Source organism: Pempheris klunzingeri, chromosome 11, assembly GCF_042242105.1.
Source record: "Pempheris klunzingeri isolate RE-2024b chromosome 11, fPemKlu1.hap1, whole genome shotgun sequence".
Lineage (NCBI taxonomy): Eukaryota > Metazoa > Chordata > Actinopteri > Acropomatiformes > Pempheridae > Pempheris > Pempheris klunzingeri.
In genome coordinates this window covers 24762501-24788769 of record NC_092022.1, presented here as the reverse complement: position 1 = coordinate 24788769, position 26269 = coordinate 24762501, and the positions used below count along the sequence as shown (strand labels likewise).

General features: G+C 43.5%; 1 protein-coding gene across 1 annotated transcript in view; it reads right to left on the bottom strand.

Annotated features, from left to right (window-relative positions):
* atp2b3b (ATPase plasma membrane Ca2+ transporting 3b) overlaps positions 1–22845 on the bottom strand; it is a 30835-nt gene extending 7990 nt beyond the window's left edge. The window contains exons 1-23 of the mRNA XM_070840063.1: positions 22599–22845; positions 18844–19041; positions 18169–18423; positions 17303–17428; positions 16111–16236; positions 13671–13712; positions 13404–13568; positions 12967–13038; positions 12690–12832; positions 11469–11601; positions 9451–9560; positions 9103–9237; positions 8904–9010; positions 8663–8738; positions 6347–6505; positions 6028–6207; positions 5151–5238; positions 4953–5059; positions 4155–4346; positions 3457–3670; positions 3106–3317; positions 755–862; positions 300–482 (exon numbers count right to left, since the gene is read on the bottom strand). Coding sequence (XP_070696164.1) covers positions 300–482; positions 755–862; positions 3106–3317; positions 3457–3670; positions 4155–4346; positions 4953–5059; positions 5151–5238; positions 6028–6207; positions 6347–6505; positions 8663–8738; positions 8904–9010; positions 9103–9237; positions 9451–9560; positions 11469–11601; positions 12690–12832; positions 12967–13038; positions 13404–13568; positions 13671–13712; positions 16111–16236; positions 17303–17428; positions 18169–18423; positions 18844–19041; positions 22599–22845 — 3378 coding nt within the window. The remainder of the gene's footprint in view (positions 1–299; positions 483–754; positions 863–3105; positions 3318–3456; positions 3671–4154; positions 4347–4952; positions 5060–5150; positions 5239–6027; positions 6208–6346; positions 6506–8662; positions 8739–8903; positions 9011–9102; positions 9238–9450; positions 9561–11468; positions 11602–12689; positions 12833–12966; positions 13039–13403; positions 13569–13670; positions 13713–16110; positions 16237–17302; positions 17429–18168; positions 18424–18843; positions 19042–22598) is intronic.
* Positions 22846–26269: the final 3424 nt, after the last annotated feature.

Here is a 26269-nt window from a genome sequence, read left to right as displayed (position 1 = left end):
ACTGACAGTTTATTTAGGGACGCATCTCAGGACCCCCCCACCCCCATAATAATAATCACAATAATAATAATAATTAGCCCTTTATCATCAGAAGTGCAAACATTTTGCATCAATATTCAGATTCTTGTTCGTTGTGATGCTTTGGCTTATTCCCCGTCTATCTGTAGCTCCCAGACTAAACAAACTGCTTGTGTGTCATGACCAAGAGAAGCTTATGGCCGAGGTGTTGTCGTATGTGAGTGGGCTCCTGTGAAAGAGGATTGGTTATGGTTTGTTCTGGTGGCCCGGGCAAACAGTACCTGGGTCTGGATGCGGTTGAGGCCTCTGAACCAGAGGATCTGTCCACGACGCAGCTCTCTCTCGGCGCAGTCGATCTCCTCCTCATCCTCGGCCAGCTCCTCCCCTTCCTCCTCCCCGGGCTCCAGGCCCAGCCCCGCCTCCTTCAGACATGGCAGCCGCTCGGTCGGCACCGTGGCGATCACCTGGAAGCCGCGTTCGTTACATTGTCATTTGAACACAGGACACTAGGACAATGTTATACTGAGCTTCTTCAACCATCTTACACACACGATGGATCCATGAAAGATAATACTAGATTATGTTCAGCACAGAATGGAATAGATCAGAGCTGTTATCTAAGTGTGTATGAAAATGTTTCCTTAGCCTCACCTCAGAGAAAGCTCTAGGTAGACCAGGCCTGTCAGCCTACACTTGCTGAGTGCGGTTTGACTCAGCAGGATGAAGAGCTGCTTACCTGCCCCCAGAGCAGCTCTCCAACTCCCACGAACAGACACCAGAGCCACTGTTCCACATTGAGAGGAGCACAGCTGAAGGGCTTCCCTCCCCACTGCACAATCACGATCTGCAGCAGAAACACAGGGAGGGACGTCATTGTTATCACACACACGAGCACAGTGTCAAGGGAGACAGCAGCACTGCACCATCTATCTGTGCTGCACCAACCACAGTCTGAACTGCAAAAACAACAACACCAGGACGTGTCAGCGGTCAACACCTCGATCTTCTAGTCTGTCACATTTCGCTGGTTATTAGCATTCATATATATTTACACAATATCTTGAGTATCTGTACAAAACTGTGTAAAAATGATCGGATTTCTAATATTTCTCTCTGGAGAAATTGACTTATTATGTTTACTTTAATCAGTGAGCTCAAAAGAGACAAACACATAGTCTCCTGGTGTCATACCATGGTGTCATCATGTACAACAGCAGTACAAGTACAGAGGCTTCAGTGTCATTTAATGATTTAGTTACGCAGCACTATCTACGTAAACTTTGCTACATTAGCCAGCATAAGCTAGTAGTCATACCAGACTCCAGCAAAGATGAGTTTTATTACTTAATTCAGCTTTTGGTTTATAGGAGAAAGAATGAGTTACGTTATGAGTCTCACTTCAACACATCAGTTACACAGAAAACATCTTCTATCACTGATGTGATGCAGCCATTGAGGGAGTGCATTCAGGACAGACAGGAGTGTACTCTTAAAGGGGAACTCCACTGATTTTACACATCACAGCCTGTTTCCAGGTGTTGGTGAGTACTACTACATATGTGATGAGGTAATATAAAGCCTTTAGTGTCAACGTCGGGTGGAGCTGAAAAGAAATCTGTTGATGTGGAGTCAGACAGAAGTGAGTTTATCAGACCACCGCAGCCGTCTGCTCATCTTTGCTGCAGGCTCCCGGCTCCATCAGCCGCTGCTAGCAAACACACCTGAATCTATGACCACACTTTCAGCATTGTATTGTGGGTAATGTAGTCACCAGCAGTTTTGACAAGGAGAAAGAATGCAGGTTTTCCCTCGCTGATTCTGTTGCATTGATTTTGTAATATTTTAATTGTCCATTGTAAGTCTGACAATGTAACAGGAAAGCAAATGCAAAATCATTCCAGGCTTTAATCAAACCTACTTTTAGCTTTTCTATATAAAGACCCTAATTTTTAGATCAATCAAATGTTTCGAGTCAAAGTTTAGGACCTTTGATATTAACTTAACCGATTTAACAGGAAATACAGCAGAAATCCTCTGCTGTTACTGTGAGCAGTACATGAACTGATAGCAATCATTCCACTCCAGTGCATGTGGAAAATGACAGTGAACATGTTGAGGTATTCTGTATTAGTAATGGCTCCAGCGTAGTAAACACAGCCCCGTGGCTTGTTTCCAATCTGTGTGTCTGTGCGTGGACCACAGCAACACCATGCCGCTATAGGTTTACTTCCCCAGTGAATGTAGCGACAGCATTTTAAATAGCAACATGATCATTTACACCAGGAACAAGGCTTATCAGAGTGACACTATCATCTTGACACCAAACTGCACAGTCATAAATCTGACTGGGAGTACGGTACAGTGTATCACCTACAGTAACAATATCTCTGGGAGGAGGGATCCATCTTTCTTACTTCTCTCTCTTTGATCTCTCTCAAGCTGTCTCCAGTCTTCAGCTCTCTCTCATCTCTTCTTTTTTAAAATCCCTCTGAACGAGTCTCTTGGTCGCTCTCACACTCCAAATCGCTGCCACCCCCCTCCAGCTCTCTCTCTCTTCTCTTCTTTCTCCCAAGCGTACCACAGAGAACTGAAGGATTCTGGAAAATATCCCCCTTCTTCTCTCTTCAACTCTCACTCTGTCTTTGTTGGCTTGTTTTTGTGTACTCAGTGCAATTCTTCATTGAGCTGATCCACCAGACAGTTCTTAAATCTGGCCTCGTGTCACGGGGCAGAATGGGTTACAGAGTAAACACAATGTGACAGTTACCAAGCTGTCGGGGCTTGAAGATGATCAATTTAATTTTCTATAGTTTTACAGACTATGAAGGTGACCAAGACAGCACAGGCCTCCACCAAAACACAGCTACCATCTGTAGAAGACATCATTCTAGCTTGTATTGCTTGTGGTATTACGTACCACATGACTGCAACGGCCTGGTTTGATTCCAGTCAGGGACGTTCATCCCTGTGTCTCCCCGTGGCTCTACTATCACCATCCAATAAAGGCAAAATGGCACCCCTCCAAAAAAAAGCTGAAAGTGCTGTCTAACAAACATTAGGAAGAAACCATTGAAGGGTTCATTTTACCTGCACAGCAAAGGTCCCCAGAACAATGGTGCAGAAGATGGGGTTGGCAAATATGCCATCAAAGACATTTCTCTCTCCGTGGATCTTGCGAGCATTAATCTCGTTGAAAAGCTGCATGAGGACAAACGTGTTGAAGATGATGGTGTAATGCTCAGAGGGAGGGGAGTGGAGCGGAGCGTTGCGGCCACTGTCGATGTTAAACATGCGCTCGCCTGGAGGGTAAAGAGAGGAGGAAGCGCAGAGATGAGAGGTGGAAAGAATAACATGTCACTTTGTAAGAACGTGAGTTTGAGCTGCTCAGGACAAATAAACTTCTTGTGTGTGTGTGTGTGTGTGTGTGTGTGTGTGTACCTATGAACAACAGGGTGAAGATGATGACCAGCTGGTACACTCCATGACCAAGGATGTTCTTCATCATGGTCAGTGAGATGAGCGGGTTGTTCCGGCCGTAGGGTTTCCGTAGTAACAGGGCCTCAGTGGGGGGCTCGGTGGCCAGGGCCAGAGAAGCAAACGTGTCCATGATCAGATTCACCCACAGCATCTGCACCGCCTTCAGAGGAGAGTCCTGCAGAGAGAATGAAGTCAGAGACGAGTGAGGCCGCTGTGACCCAGAATGCTTTGTTTGTTAATGTCTTTGAATGTCTGCATCAGTCTAGTTCACCTCATGGTAACCTGAGCAAACATTATGTTCCACTTATGATTCTGATATTGCATTCAAGCCTCAGCAGACTGGGAAGAGCAGGACAGACGCCCCTTCATGCATTATCCCATGGTGGTTAGCCCCAGTGCTAACCTTGTAGTCACAGATGATAAACAGCCTAGAAACCATTAGCATTAGCTTTGTTACAACGTGAAACGCAGGCATCATCATCATCATCATCACTGACAGGTATAGGGTTGTGCAAAAGTCTTAGGCAGGTGTGAAGAAATGCTGTAAAGCAAGAATGCTTTCAAAAGTATAAAATGTAATTATTCATTTCTATTGATTTTGATGATGTCTGTCATATGTGAGCGTGTCAGCATTTATGTTTATTGATAAATCTGTCTACCTGAGTGATGCAGGCCCCAGTGAAGGCCACTATGACAGCCACTACGTTGACTGTGAGCTGGAACTGCAGGAACTTGGAGATGCTATCGTAGACATTTCGTCCCCACATCACCGCCTTGACAATGCTGCTGAAGTTGTCATCAGTCAGGATGATGTCAGACGCCTCTTTAGCCACGTCTGTCCCTGCAATACCCTGTCACAGAGTGAAGAGGAGACAGAGGCCCATGACATGATTCACGCAAGCATTCAAGCATCCAAATCATTTTGGAGTGCTACTGTCTCAGTATCGTGTTGTCCTGCCTCCAGGTGCCACCACTTGGCATGAGTAAGAGCTGCGGCCAAGGTCAAATGCACGCTATTGAAAGAAATGTTTTTAATTCAAATAAAATGTAAAATATTCATATTTTATATTCATTTATAGGAAGATTACAGTTCCTCATGAAATATACTTGAATGTACAGTGGTCCCTCGTTTATTCCGGGGGTTACGTTCTAAAAATAACCCGCGGAAGGCGAAATCCGCGAAGTAGTCAGCTTTATTTTTTACAGTTATTCTATATATTTTAAGGCTGTAAAACCCCTCACCATACAGTTTAGACACTTTTCTCACATTTATCTCTTGTTTGACTTGTTGTTTGTCTCGCAAACAGGCAGCACTTAAAAGTCACACTGCTAGCGACTGAACATTTATGTAAACTTGGCAAGCTGAACGCATTTAAGTCATTAATACATATACACATGTGACAACAGAAGGGCTTTAACACCAACAAACATTTAGGGTAAATAATATGTCAGGTTACCATGGCAAAGCCCACATCAGCCTTCTTCAAAGCTGGTCCGTCATTGGTTCCATCTCCTGTTACTGCGACCACCTGCCTCTGTTCTATGACGCTGCTGTCAATGATGCCTGGAGACAAATAGGACGGAAAAATATACTCCAAGCATGTCTGAGTGTGTGTGTGTGTGTGTGTGTTTGGGTTAATAAACAGGAGACTCACCTTTAACCAGTGTGTGTTTGTCGGTTGGCGAGGATCGAGCCAACACGCGGAGTTTGGGCCAGATTTTGTCGATACGTTCCTGCTCAATCTGTTGGTCGGAGGGTGAGAAAAAGGGGGGACAGACTGTTTGACCATGAATAACACAACTGCTCCTCTTTCACTAGATGTCACTGTTGATCCAGAGTGTCAGGCTGATTTAACTGAACACACTTGATGGAGGAAAAAGCATCAAAGGTGGAATCTTTGCAGTCAGGTTGATCATTTATACACAGCACTTTATAACGTAAATCTAAATTTACCCTCCACAGAAAAGCAGAGCCACACCACTAATCAGCAGCAGTCCATCACATTAACAACTCTGCTAAATGCCAACGACAAAGTTAAAATGGTTGAGATGAAAGCGGTGGCTGCACAAACAAGGGCTGTAATAGTGGGACATTTTTCATGGGCATCCCTGGAGTGCTTTTCTGTAGAATTAATCTATTTCTAGAGTACTAATAGATTTACTGAAATACTATATGGAAATACAATTTTGAGGTACTCAGCTACATTTCAGAGGGAAATATTATACTCTTAGACTCTAATTCTTTATTTGACAAACTATTTATTCTTCAGATTCAAATTTTAACCTAAAAACTGTAACTAGCCTATAAAATACAACACATTGTTATGTTGTTGTCAATGTTGTGCAGCTGTAGCGCAGAGGTACAGCAGGTCGTCCACCAGAGGATCTGCAAGTACTACTTTGATATATTACGTACATTTAGCCAGTAATACTTCTCTATTTTTACTTCATTCACATACACTCCTTGCTTACATTGCTGTAGTGGAACTTTAACTTAAGTCTGAACGCTGCACTTCAGAGACTCCAGCTCACCTCTCCTTTCTCGTTCCTGATTCGTCGGTTGAAGTCTTTGCCCTCTAGACAGATAAAGTCATCCCCAGGGTGGATGATGCCACATTTAGCAGCAATGGCCCTGGCTGTGTTAATGTTATCACCAGTCACCATCCGCACCGTGATGCCTGCACGCTGACACTTACGGATGGCCTCGGGCACCTTACAGGGGCACAAACACAATGCCAATTACAGGTTTATAATCAATCAATTAGACACTTTTAATATGGGTTAGAACCAAACTCTCTGATTAGGAGAGACCCAACAATGTAAGAGTTCAAAATTATCCAGAGCGCCCTACCTCAGGCCGCACGGGGTCCTCAATCCCAACCACAGTGATGCAGGTCAACTCTGTCACTATTTCTGCCTCGTTTTCCCAGTCTGGCTCCGGATTGGACGGCAGGTCACGGTATGCAATGCCGATGGTCCTCAATCCCTCACACGCCATCGGCTCAATCACCTATTAATCAATCATTATTACATCTATGGTCACGGATGTCACCGAAATGTCAGCAGCCACCCCACCGCAGACCTGCATAACTTCCTGTATACAAAAATGCAATTTCCATTGCAGCACCTGATAAAAATAACTAAATAAACACTGAAATTATACAGTTTGAACTTTATGTTTGATGACCTTTTCAGTACTTTTGTGGGAACTCTCAGTGACACAGCTATAAGGAAAAGACCCCCAGCTTACTGCAGACAGCAGAGGGAAGATGATGTGATGTAAAGAAGATGTGACATAAAGCTGCCACAGTGCAAACTGAACAACTGAGCTGGAATAAAGTTGTGTAAGGAGGAGAGTTATTTTTCTCAGGGCGCAAGCTGTGTCCACCATGAGCCAAAGTTAGGTCAGTCAGTCTGTCAGTCAGTCAGTGAAAGAACGCTTGCTCAGCCTGCAGATGCTAATCTAAAGAATGAGGAACAAATACGTTTGCTTGTGGATATTTAGGTATAAGCAGACTGAATCAGCAAAGCAGAGCACAGAGCAGAGCGGATCTGTGTTGTAGATCTTCATGTGTGGGTGGGTGGGTGATTATTAAGACAGAACTTCATCTCAAGCATCTTGTTCAGTGATGGAAAGTAACTACTGTTCTACAGCATCAAAATAACATTTTAACATATAACATATAGTTAATACAGATAGATACTTTGTGAAAAGCTCACTTTCTTGCCGTGGGTCTGATGAAAAGACTTTCGTGTCTTCACGCTACTGTAAATATGAAGCTAAAGCAGGAGGGAAGTTAGCTCTGCCGTCCTTTCTCTGACTTACACCCTGAGCCTCTGCAAGCATGTCTGACAAACCCGACATCCAAGAAGTCACAACCTTTGACAAGTCCAAGCTGAAGAAGACGGAGACTCAAGAGAAGAACACACTGCCAACCAAAGAGACCATCGAGCAGGAGAAGTCGGAGTCATAATGCATCTACATTCCACAAGCCGTGCCTTTCTTCCAGGAAGGCTGGAAGCAGGAGCAAACAGCGACCATGGCTCTATCTAAACACACCTCCCAACACCGTTAACGTGTCTAGAATTTATATTTTTACACAGCAATGTATCAAAAGACAATGTGAAAACAATTTAACCATGTGAAAGGATTCATGAACCTACAGAGAATTGTCTCTCAAAGCGTCGTTTTTTCTGCTGTTTTCAGAGAAAAAGCCCTAAAACCTCAATCTGCTCATCACCAAACTGCAGACAGACATCGTTAAGAAAAAGTTGGTGAACATAGTGCAGCATTTAGCAGCTAAAGAGACGTTCCACTCAGGAGATGGTGGAGACCAAAAACAGAGAGAATAATACTGAACATTGGTGGACACAAACATGTCTCCAAATGAAACTGCTGGATTTCTAAATGAGCGGCTGTTTGCTAACAAGTTCACCATTAAAAGATGGCGGCTTAAACAATGTTATTGCCGGTTTCAAGGCCACTAATTAATAAGATGTAATGTTCTATCTACACTGTCGCCCATAAAGTTGGAATAAAATGTTTTTCACCTCTTCTCATGAAATGATTGTGACAATGTGATTTATTCTTGATAAATAAAGTTTATATCTTCTCAATTTTATTGATCAAACTCTTCCAAACATATCACAGCGAAACTTAAACCACAATTAACCTTTGCAGACTGTGTATTCAGGCTTTAACAACAATTATTGAACAATTATTCCAACTTTATGAGCAACAGTGTATTATGTTTAATCTGAACAAATGCCACAAAAAAAGCATGTTTTTGTTTTTACATTTCTGGTTGTGTGCAGCCAGGTTAGCAGTTTCCTTCTGCTCTCAGTCCACGATAATCCTCTAACAGCTGTACTTTCTTATTTAGTGAACAGACACGAGAGTGGTGTCAATACTTGTATATGTTTTCCAAAACTATTCCTTTAAGTAATTCGAGGGACATTTTTGCCTTTGCTGGACAGTGATAGTTGAAAGCTGACGGTAAATAATGTAGCATGTAACAAAGGTCACTGGGTCAGGGGGTGGTGCAGTGACATGGTCAGTGTCTTAAAGCCCTTTTCCACCATGACAATCCACAAATATACATTTCTGAGTGATGTACTGATGTTAATATTGTTTAACACACCGTAGCTTTAAGTCATCATGTCTCACCTGCTTGACCATCTCATCTCTGTCACGTGGGCGGAAGCTGCGTGATTCTCCATTTGCATCGAGGACGTAGGAGCACCTGGAGAGAGATGAAGCACAGACAATAGCGACAGAAAGGAGTAAGACTCATGCATAGAACATCATTTGCCCCTTCATTGAAACCTTTTTACCCTGTCCCCTATTTATTTCTATCTAATGTCACCCCAGGCCACCTCCACCTCCCTCATCCTCCTCCATCACTCACTTTTTCAACATGATCTCCGAGGCTCCTTTGCTGTAGAGGCGGAAGGAACCGTCTGGCAGCTTGATTACTGTAGACATGGATTTACGCACTGAGTTGAACGTGTACACCTGAGAGATAGGGGGACAGAGAGGTTAAAATAAGAGGCAGAGTCAGAGGTATATCCCCGACTGAGTGCTTGTGAAGGTGCATGGTTCCCTACCTTGTACAGCCTCTCCTCAGGGATCTGCTCCCTCACAGGGGTGTAGTCCTGCTGTAGGTCTAATACAAATCCCAGCAGGCCACACTCCGTCTTGTTGCCCACCTGCTTAGCCAGCCCTCCCTCCACATCAGGTGGCTGATGAAGGGAGATATCGAAGCAAGTTGCAGCGGTAGATTGGGGAGGGCAGTGAGAAATACAGAGACAGAGACAAAACATGGATGAGGCAAGAGGAAACGAAAAGGATGACATTAAAACAAAGGCATGAACACTGAATAACATTAAGTACAGAGTGCTGAAGGGCCAGGAAATGAATTTCTGCAAAACAATGGCATCTCGCGTCTCACTCACTAAGATCTTGGAGGTGTAGGCGCTGTTGATAGCAATAGCATTGACTAATAGGTCCAGCGTCCGGGCATTAATCTGTCCAGGGTCCGGGATCACCCGGTGGTGGACGTCACCTGGGCAACAAAAATCAAACTTTAATACATCTCAGTTATAATCTCTGTTAACTGACCCTATGTGATATCTCCATCTGCTCTGTTTGCTTCGTCGTAAACCAGTTAATATGAAGAGCCCAATGATATTGATGAGCTCAGTACATATGGACACATTTCCGTATATTTATTCTCCCATCTGTTACCTCTAATAGCTAGCAGTGGATAAAAGGCTTTCATGCTATTAAAAGACGTTGGTGAGTTTAAGGATACAATAAGAGAACAGGTAGCGCGGAGCTATGTAGTGCATTACACACTATTAACTGGTGGAGGGGCAACGGAGAGGTATGCTAATGGATAATAAGAGCAACCCTGACAATGACATCACTTATAATAACAAATTAATCTATAATAGTAATTTATATTGTCATATTACTGAGCGGGAATGTATACAAAAATAGAAATGGGGTGAGAACAGTTCCTTGAGGAATGCAATAGGCAGTATGATGTGTTTCAGATACATAAAGTCACTGCAAGTCATTACCCATGCTGAAAAACAACTGTGTTCAATTAAAGTGTGAACAAAACCATTCCAGATCACAGAGGACTCACCCACTGCTAAAATCTGCCAGTTAAATTGTCATTTGATTCCCATTTGATTGTGTCAGACCTGGAGTTGGATCTAATCCAGGCACTGACACACAGCACCTCTTCATAGAGGATTTTTTCATGGCACTCCACGTGCAACTTGTTTTTAGCTGACAAAAACCAAAAGACTGATAGATACTATGACCCTCAGTTGGGTATTTTTCAAACTGCTACCAGAAAGTACAGGATTGGTGCCAACACCGTACCATCTAAATCTTCCTCTGCATGTTCACTAAAGAAATATCACTATATCCAACATACATCCAACAGTTGAGCTTCTTCTCTCAAGCTAAATCCAGACAGTATTTAGTAAACGCAGGTGAGCAAGGACGACAGTTGGGAAATGACAACTGACTACGGAGTCGGTAATAATCAGTCTTACTGTAGAGCAGAGTGACGCGCGACCTGTGTGTTGGAGTCCCCTTTTACATTAACCTTGCTATACACAGGAGCAACACCTGTAACCATGGTAACAGTACACAACGGAGATGGCAATAGATGCAGGTTCAAAATGATCAGAAGACCAAAAAAAGATGACTAAAAGGCTCATTCACGCCTTCAGGTTCTTGAAGACAGGTGTACAGGAGGAAATGTCCATAGGCAAGAGGAGAGAGAGGAAGCAATAAACTTTATTGAAAATACAACATTTTGGTCCCGAAGACCTTTTACCTGATGAAGGGCCGAGGGACTGAAGCGTTTTTTGTATTTTCAATAAAATCTATTGCAAGTTATAGGAGAGTGCATGTGAGCTTCCTCTTCTGTTGCCTAAAGACAAAAAAAATTAAGTTCATAACAAAACTGACACTGAGGAGAAACTAAACTAAAATGTCTGCAGGGTTTGACTAGACTCAAACTAATCAAAATCTACTAGAAATTGATTGAAAATAAGCAATGAGACTAAAACTAATAGACATTTTCCAAAACCACTAAAAGCCACTGTACAGTATTATTATTTTTTTGACCAGCTATTCTTTCAGCTGGATCAGACTGTGTTGAGAGTTGTCTTACATGAGCACTTCTGAGCTTCACTCAGTGACAAAATAATAAATAATAATAAATAAATACATAAATAATATTGTGATCTTGATGTTTATTGCTTATTTTTCCCATTTTGATCCGTTTGGAAACCTAATGCACTATAGTTAATGTATGCTGCTGCAATATTTTTGCATGGTGATTATTTTTATGACATGCTGTAAAAAAATAATAAAACAAATGATCAATAAAGGTGTGCTTGGGGAATTTTATTTTAATATTATTCATGTTTTCATGCTTTTTACTCACCTAGGAAAGTCTGCACCACAGTCATGCGGTTGGTGGTGAGGGTGCCGGTCTTGTCGGAGCAGATGGCCGTGGCGTTGCCCATCGTCTCGCACGCATCCAGGTGACGTACAAGGTTGTTGTCCTTCATCATTTTCTACATATGGGATGATGACGGACAGCAGACAGATGTATGGGGGGGGGGGGGTGGATGGAAGGGAGGCATGGGAGTGAATAATGACGGATAGAGGGAGGGGAGGAGGACAGAGATGCAGACAGAGATGGATTGATGGAAGGAAGGAGAGAAGGAGGCCAGAGAAAATTCAGTGACAGACTTTTTCAGTTAAAATAGTTTTGAAGGAACCATTGTTGTGTATGTAGTTTGTGCAAAGACTGATACGGAGCTGGTGTGGTAAAGAACACTAATTCATGTAGGTAATTACATGCACTCCATACATGAGGAAAATCCTTTAGTAGTACATAATGCACTGATGCAAATTCATTTCATTAGTTTGTTAATGTTTTCATTGAAGACTTGTGTCTTATCATTGAAGACACAGTTGACCATACAGTAAACTGGATTGGGCTCTCAAGCACAGTGCTAAAGAACAATTGTTCACAGCAGCAATACAGTGACAGCATTTAGTTGCTGAGCACCACAGAACTGGAACAAACCTCCAGAGGATATTAGACTTGCTCTGACTTTGACCACCTTTAAATTTAGGTTAAAAACTTTTATGTTCTGCACTGCCTTTGACTGAACGACTACCCCTGTTTCCAGTCTTTATAGTACGCTCGGCTAACCATCTCGTTGCTTTAGCTTCATATTGAACGGACAGACGTGAGAGTGGTATCTATCTGCTCGGGTAACAACTGTCAAGAAAGAATACAAATATTGAACTATTGTTATAGGGGGGAGAAGGGGGCCTTTAGAGCTCTGAGTTTTGTCTGCAGGATTTCCCGTCAGCCAACAACAACCTTCAACAATCCCAGTGTATGGAGCTCTGTATGGAACCTTGTATGTAGGGGGACGCTCAGGGAAATAGACATTATAACTGAAAACAACTCAAATAAGCAGTATCAAGACTGGCATTCATTAAACTGAATGTTTGGGCCTTTATTCGTCCCACATTGGGGAAATTTGCAAAAATAACCAATGGCCCGTACGGGGAACGAACCCCCGACCTTGGCGTTATTAGCACGACGCTCTAACCAACTGAGCTAACCGGCCATGTGTGCCTTTACCTTGACAGAGTAAGCCAGAGAGATGGTGACAGCAAGAGGTAAACCCTCTGGGACGGCCACCACAAGCACAGTGACTCCAATGATGAAGAACTTGACAAAATACTGGATGTAGACCGGAGTACACTCTGTCATCCACGTACGACCTGCAACACACACCATGCTACATATTAGAGGCAAAGAAATGGAGCGAGCAACATTGAGTGCTAAACATTTAGCATCATGACGGGCAGGAGTAAAATGTGCCAGGAAGTGAAAAGGGGTTTGCTGGGAAACAGACCTTCAACGACAAATGTGTTGATGATAAAGTACAGCACCAGAATGATGACGGTAATGGCCGACATCACCAAACCTGTGGGGAGATTCAAAGAGGGAACAATTTGTCACTTGCTGAATGAAGTCAGAGCAGACTGATGCATGCCCAGTGCTCTATCGTTCACTTCACTCCTTTACCAGTGCGATCACTTTCCATCACAGTTTGCGGCACTTGAGAATATCACCTTGTGCATTTTATTGAGCAGTAATAAAACACTAAGTCTAACTTCGCATGAGAGCAAAGTTTCACAAAACTCCCACGTTCGTTTCTCATCTTCAGAGACAACTTCGATGAACATCATTGTCACAAAAGCACCGTGGGACTGACAGCTAGGAAAAGGCTCTGTGGGACTGTGCAACGCTCCCAAACCACCGCTAAAAGAGTGTGAAACCTGTTTTTACCTGCTTTGCCAATTTGAACAGCCAGTTTGGTGAGCTTCCCCTGCAACACACTCTTCTCTTTCTTCGGAACACTGGTCTTCTTCTTCTCTCTGTCCTCTACCTCTCCTCCCTCTGCACTCTTCAGGGGTTGCATCTCCATGGCAACACCCCCATCCTGCTTCTTGGCTGAAACACACACACACACACACAAAACATACAATCTCTTCAGAGGACGTAAGTTCATCCCACATCCAGACCAAGCTTCGCACTCTTGTCATGGGCTTTTACCTTTGTTCTGATTGTTCTCCACAGCTCCATCGGGTTGTTTTCCTGAGAGAAAGGTAGGGTGAGTTAGACAGAGGTACATATAAAGATAAAGGGAGAGAAAGACAAATACTGTACACATGTGTGTATCCATAGTCACCAACAGTTCATATCTTAGGACAGCCAAAGACACACTTCCAGAAACAGAAAACCACAAAGAAACAATATTAAAGGGAAGACTAATAAAGGTACACACAGCTTCATACAACGGGTCAAGAGACTGAGAGACATTTGTATAAGTCCATCATAGGTCACTGTACTGTGTACTGGGGTCCATTCATTGGCTGAGGAAAACAGTGGGGTGGGGCAGACAACTTTATGCTCACATACCATTGGTGACTGTGCTGTAAGTGGCATCTGTGGAGATGGGCAACTGAGTACTGTCCTCTGTTTGGGGGAATATGTGAGGAAGGAAGGTTTTATGGGGCACATGAGAGGATTTGGCGAAAAGGGACAGCAAAAGAGAGCAAAAAGGGAAGAATAAAAAACTCAAGTAGTAAAAGTGTTTGTATGCATGGCTGTACTGGCAGAATGTTTGTAGATAATTATATAGAATGAAAAAAAAATGACTTGACTCAATCTCAAAATGAGAGACAGATCAAAGAAAAAAGTAAACAGCCCCACAGCAACCCACATTGCATGAGGAAAAACTAACAAGTTATGGCATTTGTAGAAGTCCTATGAATAATGTATTAGCTCCAGTAAATGACTGTCTGAATGATCCAGCCCACAGAGGCAGCTGCACTCAATGCAATACATCTTAGTGCAAACAAACAGAATGAGGACAGCGAGCGATAAGATTATTTTTTCATTAAACAAGCATCATCAGCTAATTTGTTGCTGTCCATTTCTGCATTTCAGGAGGCCACACGTGTTTGCTCCTTCTCAAGGTGCCAACACTATAAGACACACATTTCCATGCAGGAGTGAGAAGTGCAGTGGTGGAGGCCTGGATGAATGCACTGCTAATGATATTAACCATAAGTGCTTCTGAAAGTATGCGTAGCCCCTGTTGTTGTCTGCACCACTGCTCTGACTGCAGGGCCCTTCCAAAACAAATTTGAGCATAGACTAATGCTTCATGCGTTGACCAACCAACACTCTTCCCTGAATCTCTCCGGCTCCCTCGCTCTCCCCTGCTCTTTCAATAATTGATTCAATCTGCAGCCTCTCTCTCTCAGATTAAGGGAGGGGAGGAGAAAGAGGGGAGAGCAAAGGGAAGGACAGGAAAGTGAAAGAGGGCACAGGAGTGGGGTAAACAAGAAACCAAGTGAGAGAAATAGAGAAAGATGGATAGGCAGAGAGGGGGCATGAGAACGTGAGAGGGGGAGAGGGAAGCAGGGAGTGTAGAGAGCGATGCAGAGGATGTGGGCTAAATTATCGATGAGGTTAAACTGGTGTGTTTCCTGCTGAAGCTCTTATCTGAAATCAGTTAGGCACCCAACCACCTCAAAACACACACACACACGCACGCTGCGACGTGTGAGCATGGACGGATTATAAGACAATAGACGCAAAACCTCCAGACTGAAGGAGACACAGAGGTGCAATAACTGTGACGTTCATAGTTTGTAGCCTCTGTAGTCACTCTATGTCTTTTTTTTTTATTTGTTTGGGTCTCATTGTGTCCCTTTAAAGTCATTTTACATCTCATTGTAGTTGTTTAGCATCTCTTTGTGGTCATTCTGAATCTTTTTGTGGTTGTTTTGCATTTCTTTGTATTTGTTATGCAAATGTTTGTAGTAATTTTGCACCTATTTTAGCTTGCTTTGAGTCTCCTTGTGGTTGTTTGGTATCTCTGTAGTCTGTTTTTGAAGTACTTTTGCATCTCTGTGGTCGTTTTGTGAGTCTGTGGTCGTTAAAACAATCATTTTGTGTCTCTTTGTAGTCATTTTTGTGTGTCTTTGGGATTTTTTGAGTCTCTTTGTGGTTGTTTTGCATATCCTTGTAGTAATATTGCGGGTCTATGGTCATTTCAAGTCATATGGCATCTTTTTGTGGTTGCTTTGTGTCTTTGTGGTTGTTGTTGTGAGTCTCTTTGTAGTCATTTGATTATCTTTCCAACAAAAAATATTAACAGTCACTTCGAACAGAGGCTCTTAAGTCGAGAGCAATGTGAAGTATTCATCCATGGAGATGGTGGAGATGTATGAGAGAGAATGTCTTGGGTTTTATAAGCAACTGTTTAGTAAGCAACTACTTCCTCTATTGGTTTGCATATTTCAAGAACACCAATTGCGCTTCTGATGTATCACTACATAAAAGTCAGTTCATCTTGGTATATGAGCAGATAAAAGTACTAAAAAGCTGCAGTATATCTTCAACAAAAATATCTCTAACTACAGATGAAAACACTATTTCTTTAAAGTGAGTGTCTCTTCAATTATTCCTCTAGTTCACTTACCTTTCTTCTCCTTCCCGTCTTCCTCCATCTCTCCAGCACCCAGCAGGGTGAAGATGATGCCTGTCTGTGAGTTGATGCCTACGGCTGTCACCAGCATCCTGCCTGAGCCCTCCATCACATGGGTACCTTCACGTCCAAAAAGATTACTGGTTTAGTTTCAATTAAGAGACCAGTGATGCTTGCAAAGTGCCAGATCCATTTTTTTCCAGTTCCGATATCTGAATTTGGATTTCTGCCGATACTGATACTTACTGATACCATGAAGGACTGTGCTTGTATAGCTCCTTTATAGTCTTTTCTAGACTATTCAAAGCAATACAACAATAAAATTCACACACCATTCAGACACTGATTGGAGGCTGCCATCAGGAAGAAACTAAGCATTCGCACACACTCACACAATGAAGCTGTGCTTCAGGAGCGATTTGAGGTACAGTGTCTTGCCAAAGGACACTTCGACATGCAGACTTGAGGAGCCGGGGAACCGCAGATCCTCCCACTGGTGGTGAGTTTAATACACAGGCAGAATAACTACGTACTCTATGAGATTTAATACTGCTTTGGGTACACAGTGCTTTGAATCTCTCCCGCAGAGATGTGGCATATGAGAGCGGGCAGGCAGGTGCAGAGGCTGAAAATCAGCCTGCTGCGGCGGTAGGTGTGGACGAGGCCACGCTAAGCTCCAGTGTGAGCTGAGAGTTCACAGTGCATTCATACACATGCACATACACATTCTGTGAACTCTAAGGGTAATAAGGTGTCTCATTGTTGTCATTAACTACTATTGTTATGAACAGTTGTCATTCATTTGTTCGTATTAGGATTAAAACCCAACAATAAAATATGTCAGATACAGTAATGCAGTTATTTTATCCACCCCTTGCAAAGTTCCCATTGAACCAAGACCTCTCTGACACAGCCCCAACAAAAACTTCACTATAGCAATTGAACTTCATTTTATTGCATCCACTCCTCCTCTCTGGCCTCGCTATGTGCTCTCACAGCTCATACTGGAGCTTAGCTCCCGGCCAACTTTGCCTGGATCGTCTGCAGCTACCACCGCAGCAGGCTCATTTACTTATGATGTTTCAACAATATTGTAGGCTTGAGTTACTGTGTTCACAAAAATGTGCCAAGCGCACGATGTCCTCAAGTAATAGCAGGGTGGCAAATAGCAAACATGAAAACATACCTGAGAGCAGCATGGGGTCCTTCTCCACAGACTTGCGTACGTGGTCAGACTCTCCTGTCAGAGAGCTCTCATCTATCTTCAGATCATTGCCTTGGATCAAGATACCATCAGCTGGCAGCAGGTCCCCTGAACACAGGCGTGCAAAGATCAGTGTTTGATATAAAATTGTCCTTCTTTGTTAGATACGACAACGCGTGGATACCTAACAGACACATTCATGTAACTGTATCTCTTGTTTACATACTAGGTAATACATACCACAGAGATACGCAGCACAGCTATAGCTGGAATAGTCAGAAATAGGCTTATTCAAATTTTTGATCAATATCACTTTGAGTATAGATTAAATAACATGTTATAAATTGTTCATTGGTAAAATTTAAAGTTGCTGGTAGCCTTGTGGTACTTTTGGAAAGAGTCAGGCCTGCTGTTTCCTCCTGCTAAGATAATTTCCTGATGGCTCTGGCTTCATATTTAGCACGACATGAGACATGAGAGTGGTATTGATCTTCTCATTTAGCTGCCAGCAAGCAATCGAAGAAGTCTATTTCCCAATGTGTCAAACTATTTCATTAAGGACATGTAGGAAGCACAGAAGTTTGGGACAACATAATTGTAATAACTGTTTGAAGCACTGATCCAGATCCAGAGATTAATGTGCAGGAACTTTTCTGTTTGGAAAAAGAGCTGATTTGTCATTTCTGTCGGTTCACTTGAACTGAAATGTAACTGAGACACTTTTGCAAACACAGCACTCATGATTATGAGTATTAGTAGGTCGTGTGTTTTGCTCTCTTTCACTGCTGGTCAGAGGAAAATACACAATTCTAATACCGCAGTTTTGCTTTGCATGATGGTCTCCTTACCGTACTTGACTTGGGCCATGTCCCCTACAACCATGTCAGCCACTGGGATTTGGATGACATTTCCTTTCCGCACAACAGTGAACTTCTGCTCTTGCTCGATCCGACTTTGTAGACCCCGGAACTGCTTCTCTTTGGACCAGTCATTAAACGCCGTCACTAGGACGACACACACAACTGACAGCAGGATGGCTGCACCCTCAATCCAGCCGGTGTCACCCTCACCTTCATCTTCTTCAGAGGCGACGTTTCCACATACTGGAGAGAGGGGGAGGAGGGATGGTTGGTTAGACGGTTTGTGTGGATGTTGTACTTTCACATGTTTCTGTTGCACCACTCTACCCAAAGAAATGAATGTGGGGACAGTGTGCGTATGCTGCTGTTATCTAGAGTGCACAATGAGGTTTCAGACAGATCCACAATGTCTCTCATCTCCCACATCGTTTATCATGACCTCTCACTGCGGTGAACAGACCCAGAAAGCTAAAAACAATAAGTCAGTGACCCCTTTCTTTCTGTTTTTTCTCTTCAGATTTTGTGTATTTTGTGCATTTTCATCAATTAACTATTAAACCATTAGAAAACAATTAGATCATTGCATAGAAAATCTTTCTGATCCACCCAAAGAACAAGAGAATGAACAGGAAGTATAATATGATACCAAATCACTGTCCTTACAGTCGCTTTCTTTTCCAGGAGGCTGGTAGAAAGAGAGGCCGAGGGAGATGATGGCAGCAGCCTCCAAGATGATGAGTGTGACGTCCTGTAAGGCCTCCCACACAAGTTCCAGGAAAGTCTTGGCCTTCTTCGGAGGGATGAAGTTTTGGCCAAATGTTTGGCACCGACGCTCCAGGTCTGCCGGGTCTCCACTGAGACCTGAGAGACGGTGACAGAGGATGAGACAAAGACACAAGGAGAGAAAGGGGTGAATGTAAGGAGTGATCAAAGGACATCTGCTCACCATTTGGCACATGCACAGTCATTTTCATGCAATCTTAAATGACAAAAGTTTAGGGTTTGTTCAATTTCAGTGAAAAAGATGTAAGTTAGTTACCATTTGAATGGTTCTGGTTTCACTTTAATTAAGCACAGATAAAACTCCATATAGTATTGTTTAGCAGGTAGTAGTTTATCACTAGGAAACTCAGAGACAGTACACACTCACACTGCTGCACACATGCAAAGAATCACAGCCCCAAGAGCCAAAACCTACTGGACAAACTTTCCGAGTAAAAACTTTCCACTAAAATAGTTTAAAGCACGGTAAATTCTATGAATTATGGCTGCTAACTCCAAGTTTACTTTCCTCTCTCCAAACTGTCTCTTTCATCTTCGCTCTCTCTGCAACATCTCAATCCTCACCCTCTTCTCCCTTTCAACCTCACTCCTAAGTGATTCAGTTTCCATGGTGATCAGGATATCAGGTCCAGGGCTTCCTGTCTCTGACACGTTTCTGCCCAGCAACAGGTGATGTCATTCCAACAGTGTAGGTTTGGAGCAGAGTTTTTTTTTTTGATTGGCTGTTGGGGAGGGGGAACAGCTATTTGTATGCTGTGGTTGGATGCGATCGGTGACTATCTTTGCGTTCGTTTGTGTGTATGTGTTTGTGTGTATGTGTTTGTGTGTGTTCACAGACATCCTGGTCCAATTTGCTTGCTGCAGGGAGTCATATGTAGCTCCCAGCGTTGCTGAAGAGTTGTGTAGCAATATGATGCTCAACAGGGTTCAGGCCGAGGCGAGGCAGAGAGAGGCAGGGAGAGGGAGAAAACAGGTGACCTTATGCTTAGTAATCATAGCGAGCTGCATCCTCCTTCCATTAGTCCATCCTTTCCTCTCTCATTCATCCCTCCATTCTTCCCTTCCTCTTCACTCTCCTCTACAGCCTCTCTCGTTGGCTCTCCTCGTCCTCTCTTTTTCTCCCTCCCTCAATCTCCCCTTGATGTGTCCTTGACAATGCGGCAAGCTGTTCTAGCTTTCCGTCCTCACCCCTCACACACCCCCACCACCACACACACACACACACACACACACACAAACACACACACAGACACACACTCTCTCTCTCTCTCTCACTCCCTCTCTCATTCCCATCGTTTCTCCTCCTCCTCCTTTCTGTCTCTTCAATGTGGATATAATGGTTTCATACTGCAGTGCTGGGGTATCCATGTCTGTGTGTGTGTGTGTGTGTGTGTGTGTGTGTGAGAGGGAGAGACCAAAAGAGAGAGAGAGAGAGAGAGAGAGAGAGAGAGAGATTGCAGTCTGTATTGGTTTAACCCCCACTCTGCTCTGTGTATCATATTACAGATGATGCTCAGCATCAGCTGCATCATAATGTATATGTGTGTGGTACGTTTGCCCTGGTGTGTGTCGTACGCTATCTGTTTGTGTTGTACTATTGCAAAATATGCATTTCTGTTGGCATGAGTATTTCTCTACTGCATATATTTCTCATGTTTCTATCTGATCTGCCAGTTCTTCTTCCTGCTCTGTGATTAGTTTTATTGTAATCATAATAAGCAGAGGTGGCAGCTTTTGTTGTACTGTCAAACGCCTCAGATGTGGAGCAGAAAATATCTTGAGCTCTGACTTCAGAATGATCAGTTGCAAATTTGAGCAGACAGAGTTTCAAGTAATGACATTAGATTTCCACAAGGTGAGAAACATCTTTCTCCGTGTGTGTCTGCACTTCGGCCGGTTTGTCATGCCAGACAACGTCATATGTCATTTGTGAAAGTCAGCACGGTGCAGAAGAAGCCCAAGTGCGTGGAGAGCAGTGTGTGTTGTTTGCTAACTGTGCTTTGTAGGGACAACTGCAGATACATGACTCTGTGTGTGTGTGTGTGTGTGTGTGTGTGTGTACGCTGGGATTTTGTTGGGACCTGCTGCACTGATTCCTGACCAGCTCACAGTATCAAATTAGCAACACTCAACACAGACTTACTGTAACTCAACACCCACCAACTCTCTCACTTTTTCTCCATCACACTCTCACACACACACACACACACACATCTCATAGTCTTTGCTTACACTTGAGCGCGCACAAACACACACACACACACACACACACTCTTCCTCCTCCCATTCACCCCTCTCTGTTCCTCACCATCTCCATCTCACAGTTCCCAGTCATGTTTCTCTCTCTTGCTGACTTTCCCAGCCAACTTCTCTCCGCTGTTGTGTTGCTAGGCTACAAACTAGTTGAAGGAGTGGGCGTAGTGTGGTACCACACCCCTGTTAGAGCACACAAGTGCATGGATACGCAGTGACGACACAGACGCCCAAATTCTACCCTCAGTAACCATTACACGTCTTTGATTGGCGTAGTCATATTAACTTGGTCTTTGTATGTGTGTGTGTGTGTGTGTGTGTGTAGTCTATGTCAGAAAACGGTAAATGGACAGTACTTGTATAGCCTTTCCATTCCTTCTCGACCACTTAAGGCGCTGTAACACCACACACATCACATTCACCCGTTCACACACCATTCATATCAGTCGGGGACCAACCGTTCACACATGCAGCACAGCTTCAGGAGTGTTTTGCTCAAGAAAATATCGACGTGCAGATCAGCAGAGCCAGGAATCAAACCGCCACGGGTCTGCGTGCATTATGAGATGACAAATTCCTTGTTTTTTGGATTTTATTTACCTGGGTGGGTCTTAATCTACCTGGCTCTACCCAAGCACAGCCTATGTATGGGAAACGCTGCTCCACTTTCCATCCACTATAATCCGATTATTCATCAATCAATTCACCCACCCATGTCCTGCGTGCATCCAGCCCCACTAAAATCTGCCTTCTATATCCAGCATTACACTTCATGAGTAAAATGTGTTTTTACTGTTCAGTGGAGCTGCTTTCATTTCATTCGGCATCCGTCTGTCTCAGATGTGTTGCACTGCGGGGAAATTGCTGCATTTTTCAACATTCAATCTACCTGTGTATTAATAATGTATGAGTAAAATAAAATGGATCAGTTTTGTGATGTAAATGTTTGGTCAGCATGTTGAAAAGTCGACGTAGACAGATTGGTGATCACACGTGATCTGTTTCAGTTGTTGGAGTCAAACAATGATGGCGCAGAAATCCAACATATGATTTGCACAGTTTGCAGCGTCACTACTCTTGCAGTGGTGTTTTTCTGCGTGACTCCACCCACGTGTACAAAGCCATCCATCTTTCCACTCCTTCATTCACCTCATCTCAGTACACCAATTCATTTCCCTGCTAACGCGTCTTCATTCATCCTTTACAAATCCATCCATCCAGCAATCTACTCAACCACCCAACCATTCCTCCATCAGTCTATTAATACAATGGTGCTCTTACCCATTCATCCATCTAGCCATCTACTCCTCCATTATTAATCCATCCATCTACTGATCTACTTTTCTACCAATTCAACCATTCATCCATCCATGTCTGCTCACCTTCAGTGGTGCTGGATTGTAGTCTCTGGCAGAGCCCATCTGTGCCTTCATAATTGTCCTGGATCTTCTGCAGGGCATCGGTCCCTCTGAGCTCCATCAGCTCCCTGAGCTCCATCACCGTGATCCCGAAGTCTCCCCCTGCATTGGTGCCATCTGCCCTTCCTCCTCCGCCCCCGCCACGAGTTCCTTTGGGATAAAACTCCACCGCACTGTTTGCCATTTCACCCATTGTGGCTGTTGTTGACATGTCAGTGAGGTGTTTTCTTCTGTGTTGGTCCTCGTCTCTCTCCGTAGTCTGTCCTCAACTCAGTTCCCCTTTCGTTTGGTTGGTGCAGGGTTGTTCATGTGCTCAATAGTCAGAATGTTGGTTCCGTCTTGATTTCTTATTAAAAATGTGCAACTATATTGATACACCTAAACCCTTTTTAAATCTCATTTAATGGCAATGAAGGGGCGTTGGTTGTTTATTTTTTGTTCTCCTCACTATCTTGGCCTAGCCTCCCTCTGCTCCTTTAATTCTCCATCACAGGAGGAGGAGGGTGAGGGGGATCAAGGACAGCGAGCAGGGGCACTTCAGAAGCGTGACGTCTGAATGAATCCAGCTTTCTTTTCCTTCGTCTCCTCTGCGACTCCACTCTTTCCTCGTTTCTGTCCCCCTCCCTCCAGGGTCACGGCCAGTCCATGGACGGACGGACGGGCTGACAGACTCACAGACAGGGATGAAGAAATGATAGACGGATGGAGAGAGGGGTGAGCGGGACAGAGGCGGCTGCTAAATCAGAGACAAGAAGTGGATCCAGTTCAGAGGTAGCTACTGCTGCACCAGCAGGACCTGAGAGAGAGCAAGGAAGAGATAAAACATCACCACTCTGTTCTATTGATCTCTCACTATCATCACATCAAATCATTTCAGAGGCAGCCATGAGGTGTGCTGGGAGCGGATTCAGCTGTGAACTATGCTTGACGTGGAGAATAATCATCTACCATTAATGCATCCGTCTTGATTTAAATAAATACACAAGTATGATTTCAAGTATACAATCGTTTTAGAAAATGGGAGCAAACTTGATTCACTTGGTTATCTATTAATGAAAGATCATTAATATAATAGCTAATTTTTTTCTAAGCATTTAGCTATGCAAATAACTGTTTCACTTCAGGAAATGTTCACCGGGCACTTGGGGCAGCACAACAAGCAGCAAAACCTGGCAACCCAGACACATCACTACATTATGAGGTGAGTATGGCCAACATGTTGGCAAAAAAGGGGCTTGTTTACACATCCAGCTGACAACGAGCAACATTAGCATTCATTTGGAGTTGTGTTTTTGGCCACCTGACAAATAAAAGCCCAGTGCTGAGCGGACGTCGTACATTTGTTATTTTTCTACTTGTTTGGGGGCTACCACCTGCGTCTGCAAACAATGCTGATGAGAGCAGTGACACTGAACCAGATCAGTAAGGTTGCAGGGCACAAAAGTAAAATAATGGATCGAAACACTCTCGAAACTTGGAGATAATTATCTTATCACATGATACCTAGTCATTTCACCTGTTGTTCATATAAAAACACAGATTATAGTAACTTTGAATATTGACGGAAAGTTTTATTCATAAAGGAAAAATCTGTGTAACATTTTTTATCTGATATTGACCACAGTGGATAACACTACATCACCTCGCCTGTGTAAACTGTTACAGGATGCCGTTTTTCTATATTGTTCTTGTTCCCTACCCTGATCATGGCTCTCAGCTCCAAGTCATTGGTTCCTAGTGTGGATATTAATCTTCTAAATATATAGTTTCACCTCTGAAAAGGCTAAATGATTACTTCTAACAGATGGTCACTGTAGTTCTTATCAGCCACTACTCAAACATGAATAAACAGCGCCTTTGTAATGGGACTATTTTCAGCTGTGGACTAATACACATTTGGTGCTCTAGTGAATATTTGTGGTAGCAGGCCGGTGTCTGTGAGACTGAGTCAAAATAAACAGCATCTGTGTTCATGACCATGAAGGAACATGTCACCCAGTTCAGCTGTGTGGCTTCTCGATATGTTTTTAACCGACAACAATGGAGGTCTATACCGCAATTAGTTATTTTGGTCTTTTCATGGGATTTGCTGATGATGAGAAAAAGAGTATGACTGGCACGCTCCTTTCGATCAACCCAGGTAATGTTATTTCAGACCAGATACATAAGCATGACCACACAAACCACGCCATGCCTGGACACATCCATTTCTGAAGTGGGCTGCTCTTGTTGAATCCACCGAAAAACAATTTCCTAATCAGTAAATTAACATTTGAACCCATCTCTGGAACTGATTTAATTAAAATAAAGCTGACACTGATAGTGCTCAGTGCTGCCTAGTAGAACGGCAACTTGCTCTCCCTCAGCCGCACTGACGGAGAGGAAGCTTCATCCCACATGAGCAATTAGCGCCGCCTGTAACTAAATATTCTCAGCGTCACACATGACACAACATATTCTGATTTCCCTATCAGGGTACTTTACATAAGCATGAGCATAAAAAAACAGAACTGAAGCTCTTCATTAATTCCTCTTCTCCTCCCTCCTCTCCACTCTTCACTCTCCCTCAGCTCCCTCTGCCTCTTGCATCGTCTCCCTCCCTGTTTTCTCTCTCTGCCCTGCCATGCCTCTATCCTGACTGAGAGTGTTAGTTTATGACTGAGTCACCCTGCTCTGCCTTTGAAGCTTCCTCTCACTCTCCATCTTTTCTTATGTGCCTGCTCTCCCATCTATCTATCCGCACGTCTTCTCTATCTACACGGATTCACCATCTGCATTTTTTTGCACGCCTCGTCTTGTGGTGTCTCGCTGCTTGTTATTATTTTACCTTCCTCTTTCTCCCCCCTCTCCTGACTCCCTCATTTTGTCGCTCTCCCTGTCTATCTGCTTCCCGCTATTGCAATCATTTATTTACTCAGCCAGTCGTGCATTTTCTTCCCAGCCCGGTCTCTTACTCACTGATTCTGTCTGATTTTATAACGCTCACGCAGGAGAAAGCTAAAAAATCTTCTGTTCAGCCTCCCAACTATTGCAACTAAGTCTGACCGTGTCTTTCTGTGTGTCTCAGAGCTTTGATGTGTACAGTGCACGTGTGCATGTGTGTGCACATGTGAGCCTGCATTACATAAATTGCAAAAAAAAAAAAACACAAAACAAAACACTTTGTTACTCAATTTGTTACGCCTTCCTAACTCTGACAAACACACACAAATAAAGTCCACTTTAGCCACATCACCAATGTACAGTAGACACACAAAGACACTAACGCTCATGCCCAGAGACATCACTTATGCGATCTCTGTCATGACATACACACAAATGTGCCATAGACTGCAGCACTCTCAAAATGAAGAGAAGGGGGAGGGTGGTCCTGGCTGGAAATGTGTTTGAACATGAAAAGAGTCAGACAAAAGGTCACCACAGTCCTCAGCGGCCCGGCCTGCCCATTTATCCTGAATGCTAGCCCTGCTTCTCCACACACCATCGCTTGGAGGGTTGGAGCAATTTTTTATTTTTGTTTTTCTTTCTACCAGAAAGTGGCCACTCTTCTGCCTCAGGTATTTTTCTCTTTATCACGGAAGCAAGAAGGCTGAGAAGGCCACAGAGTGGGGAAGACACAGGAGAGAAGGTCCTCG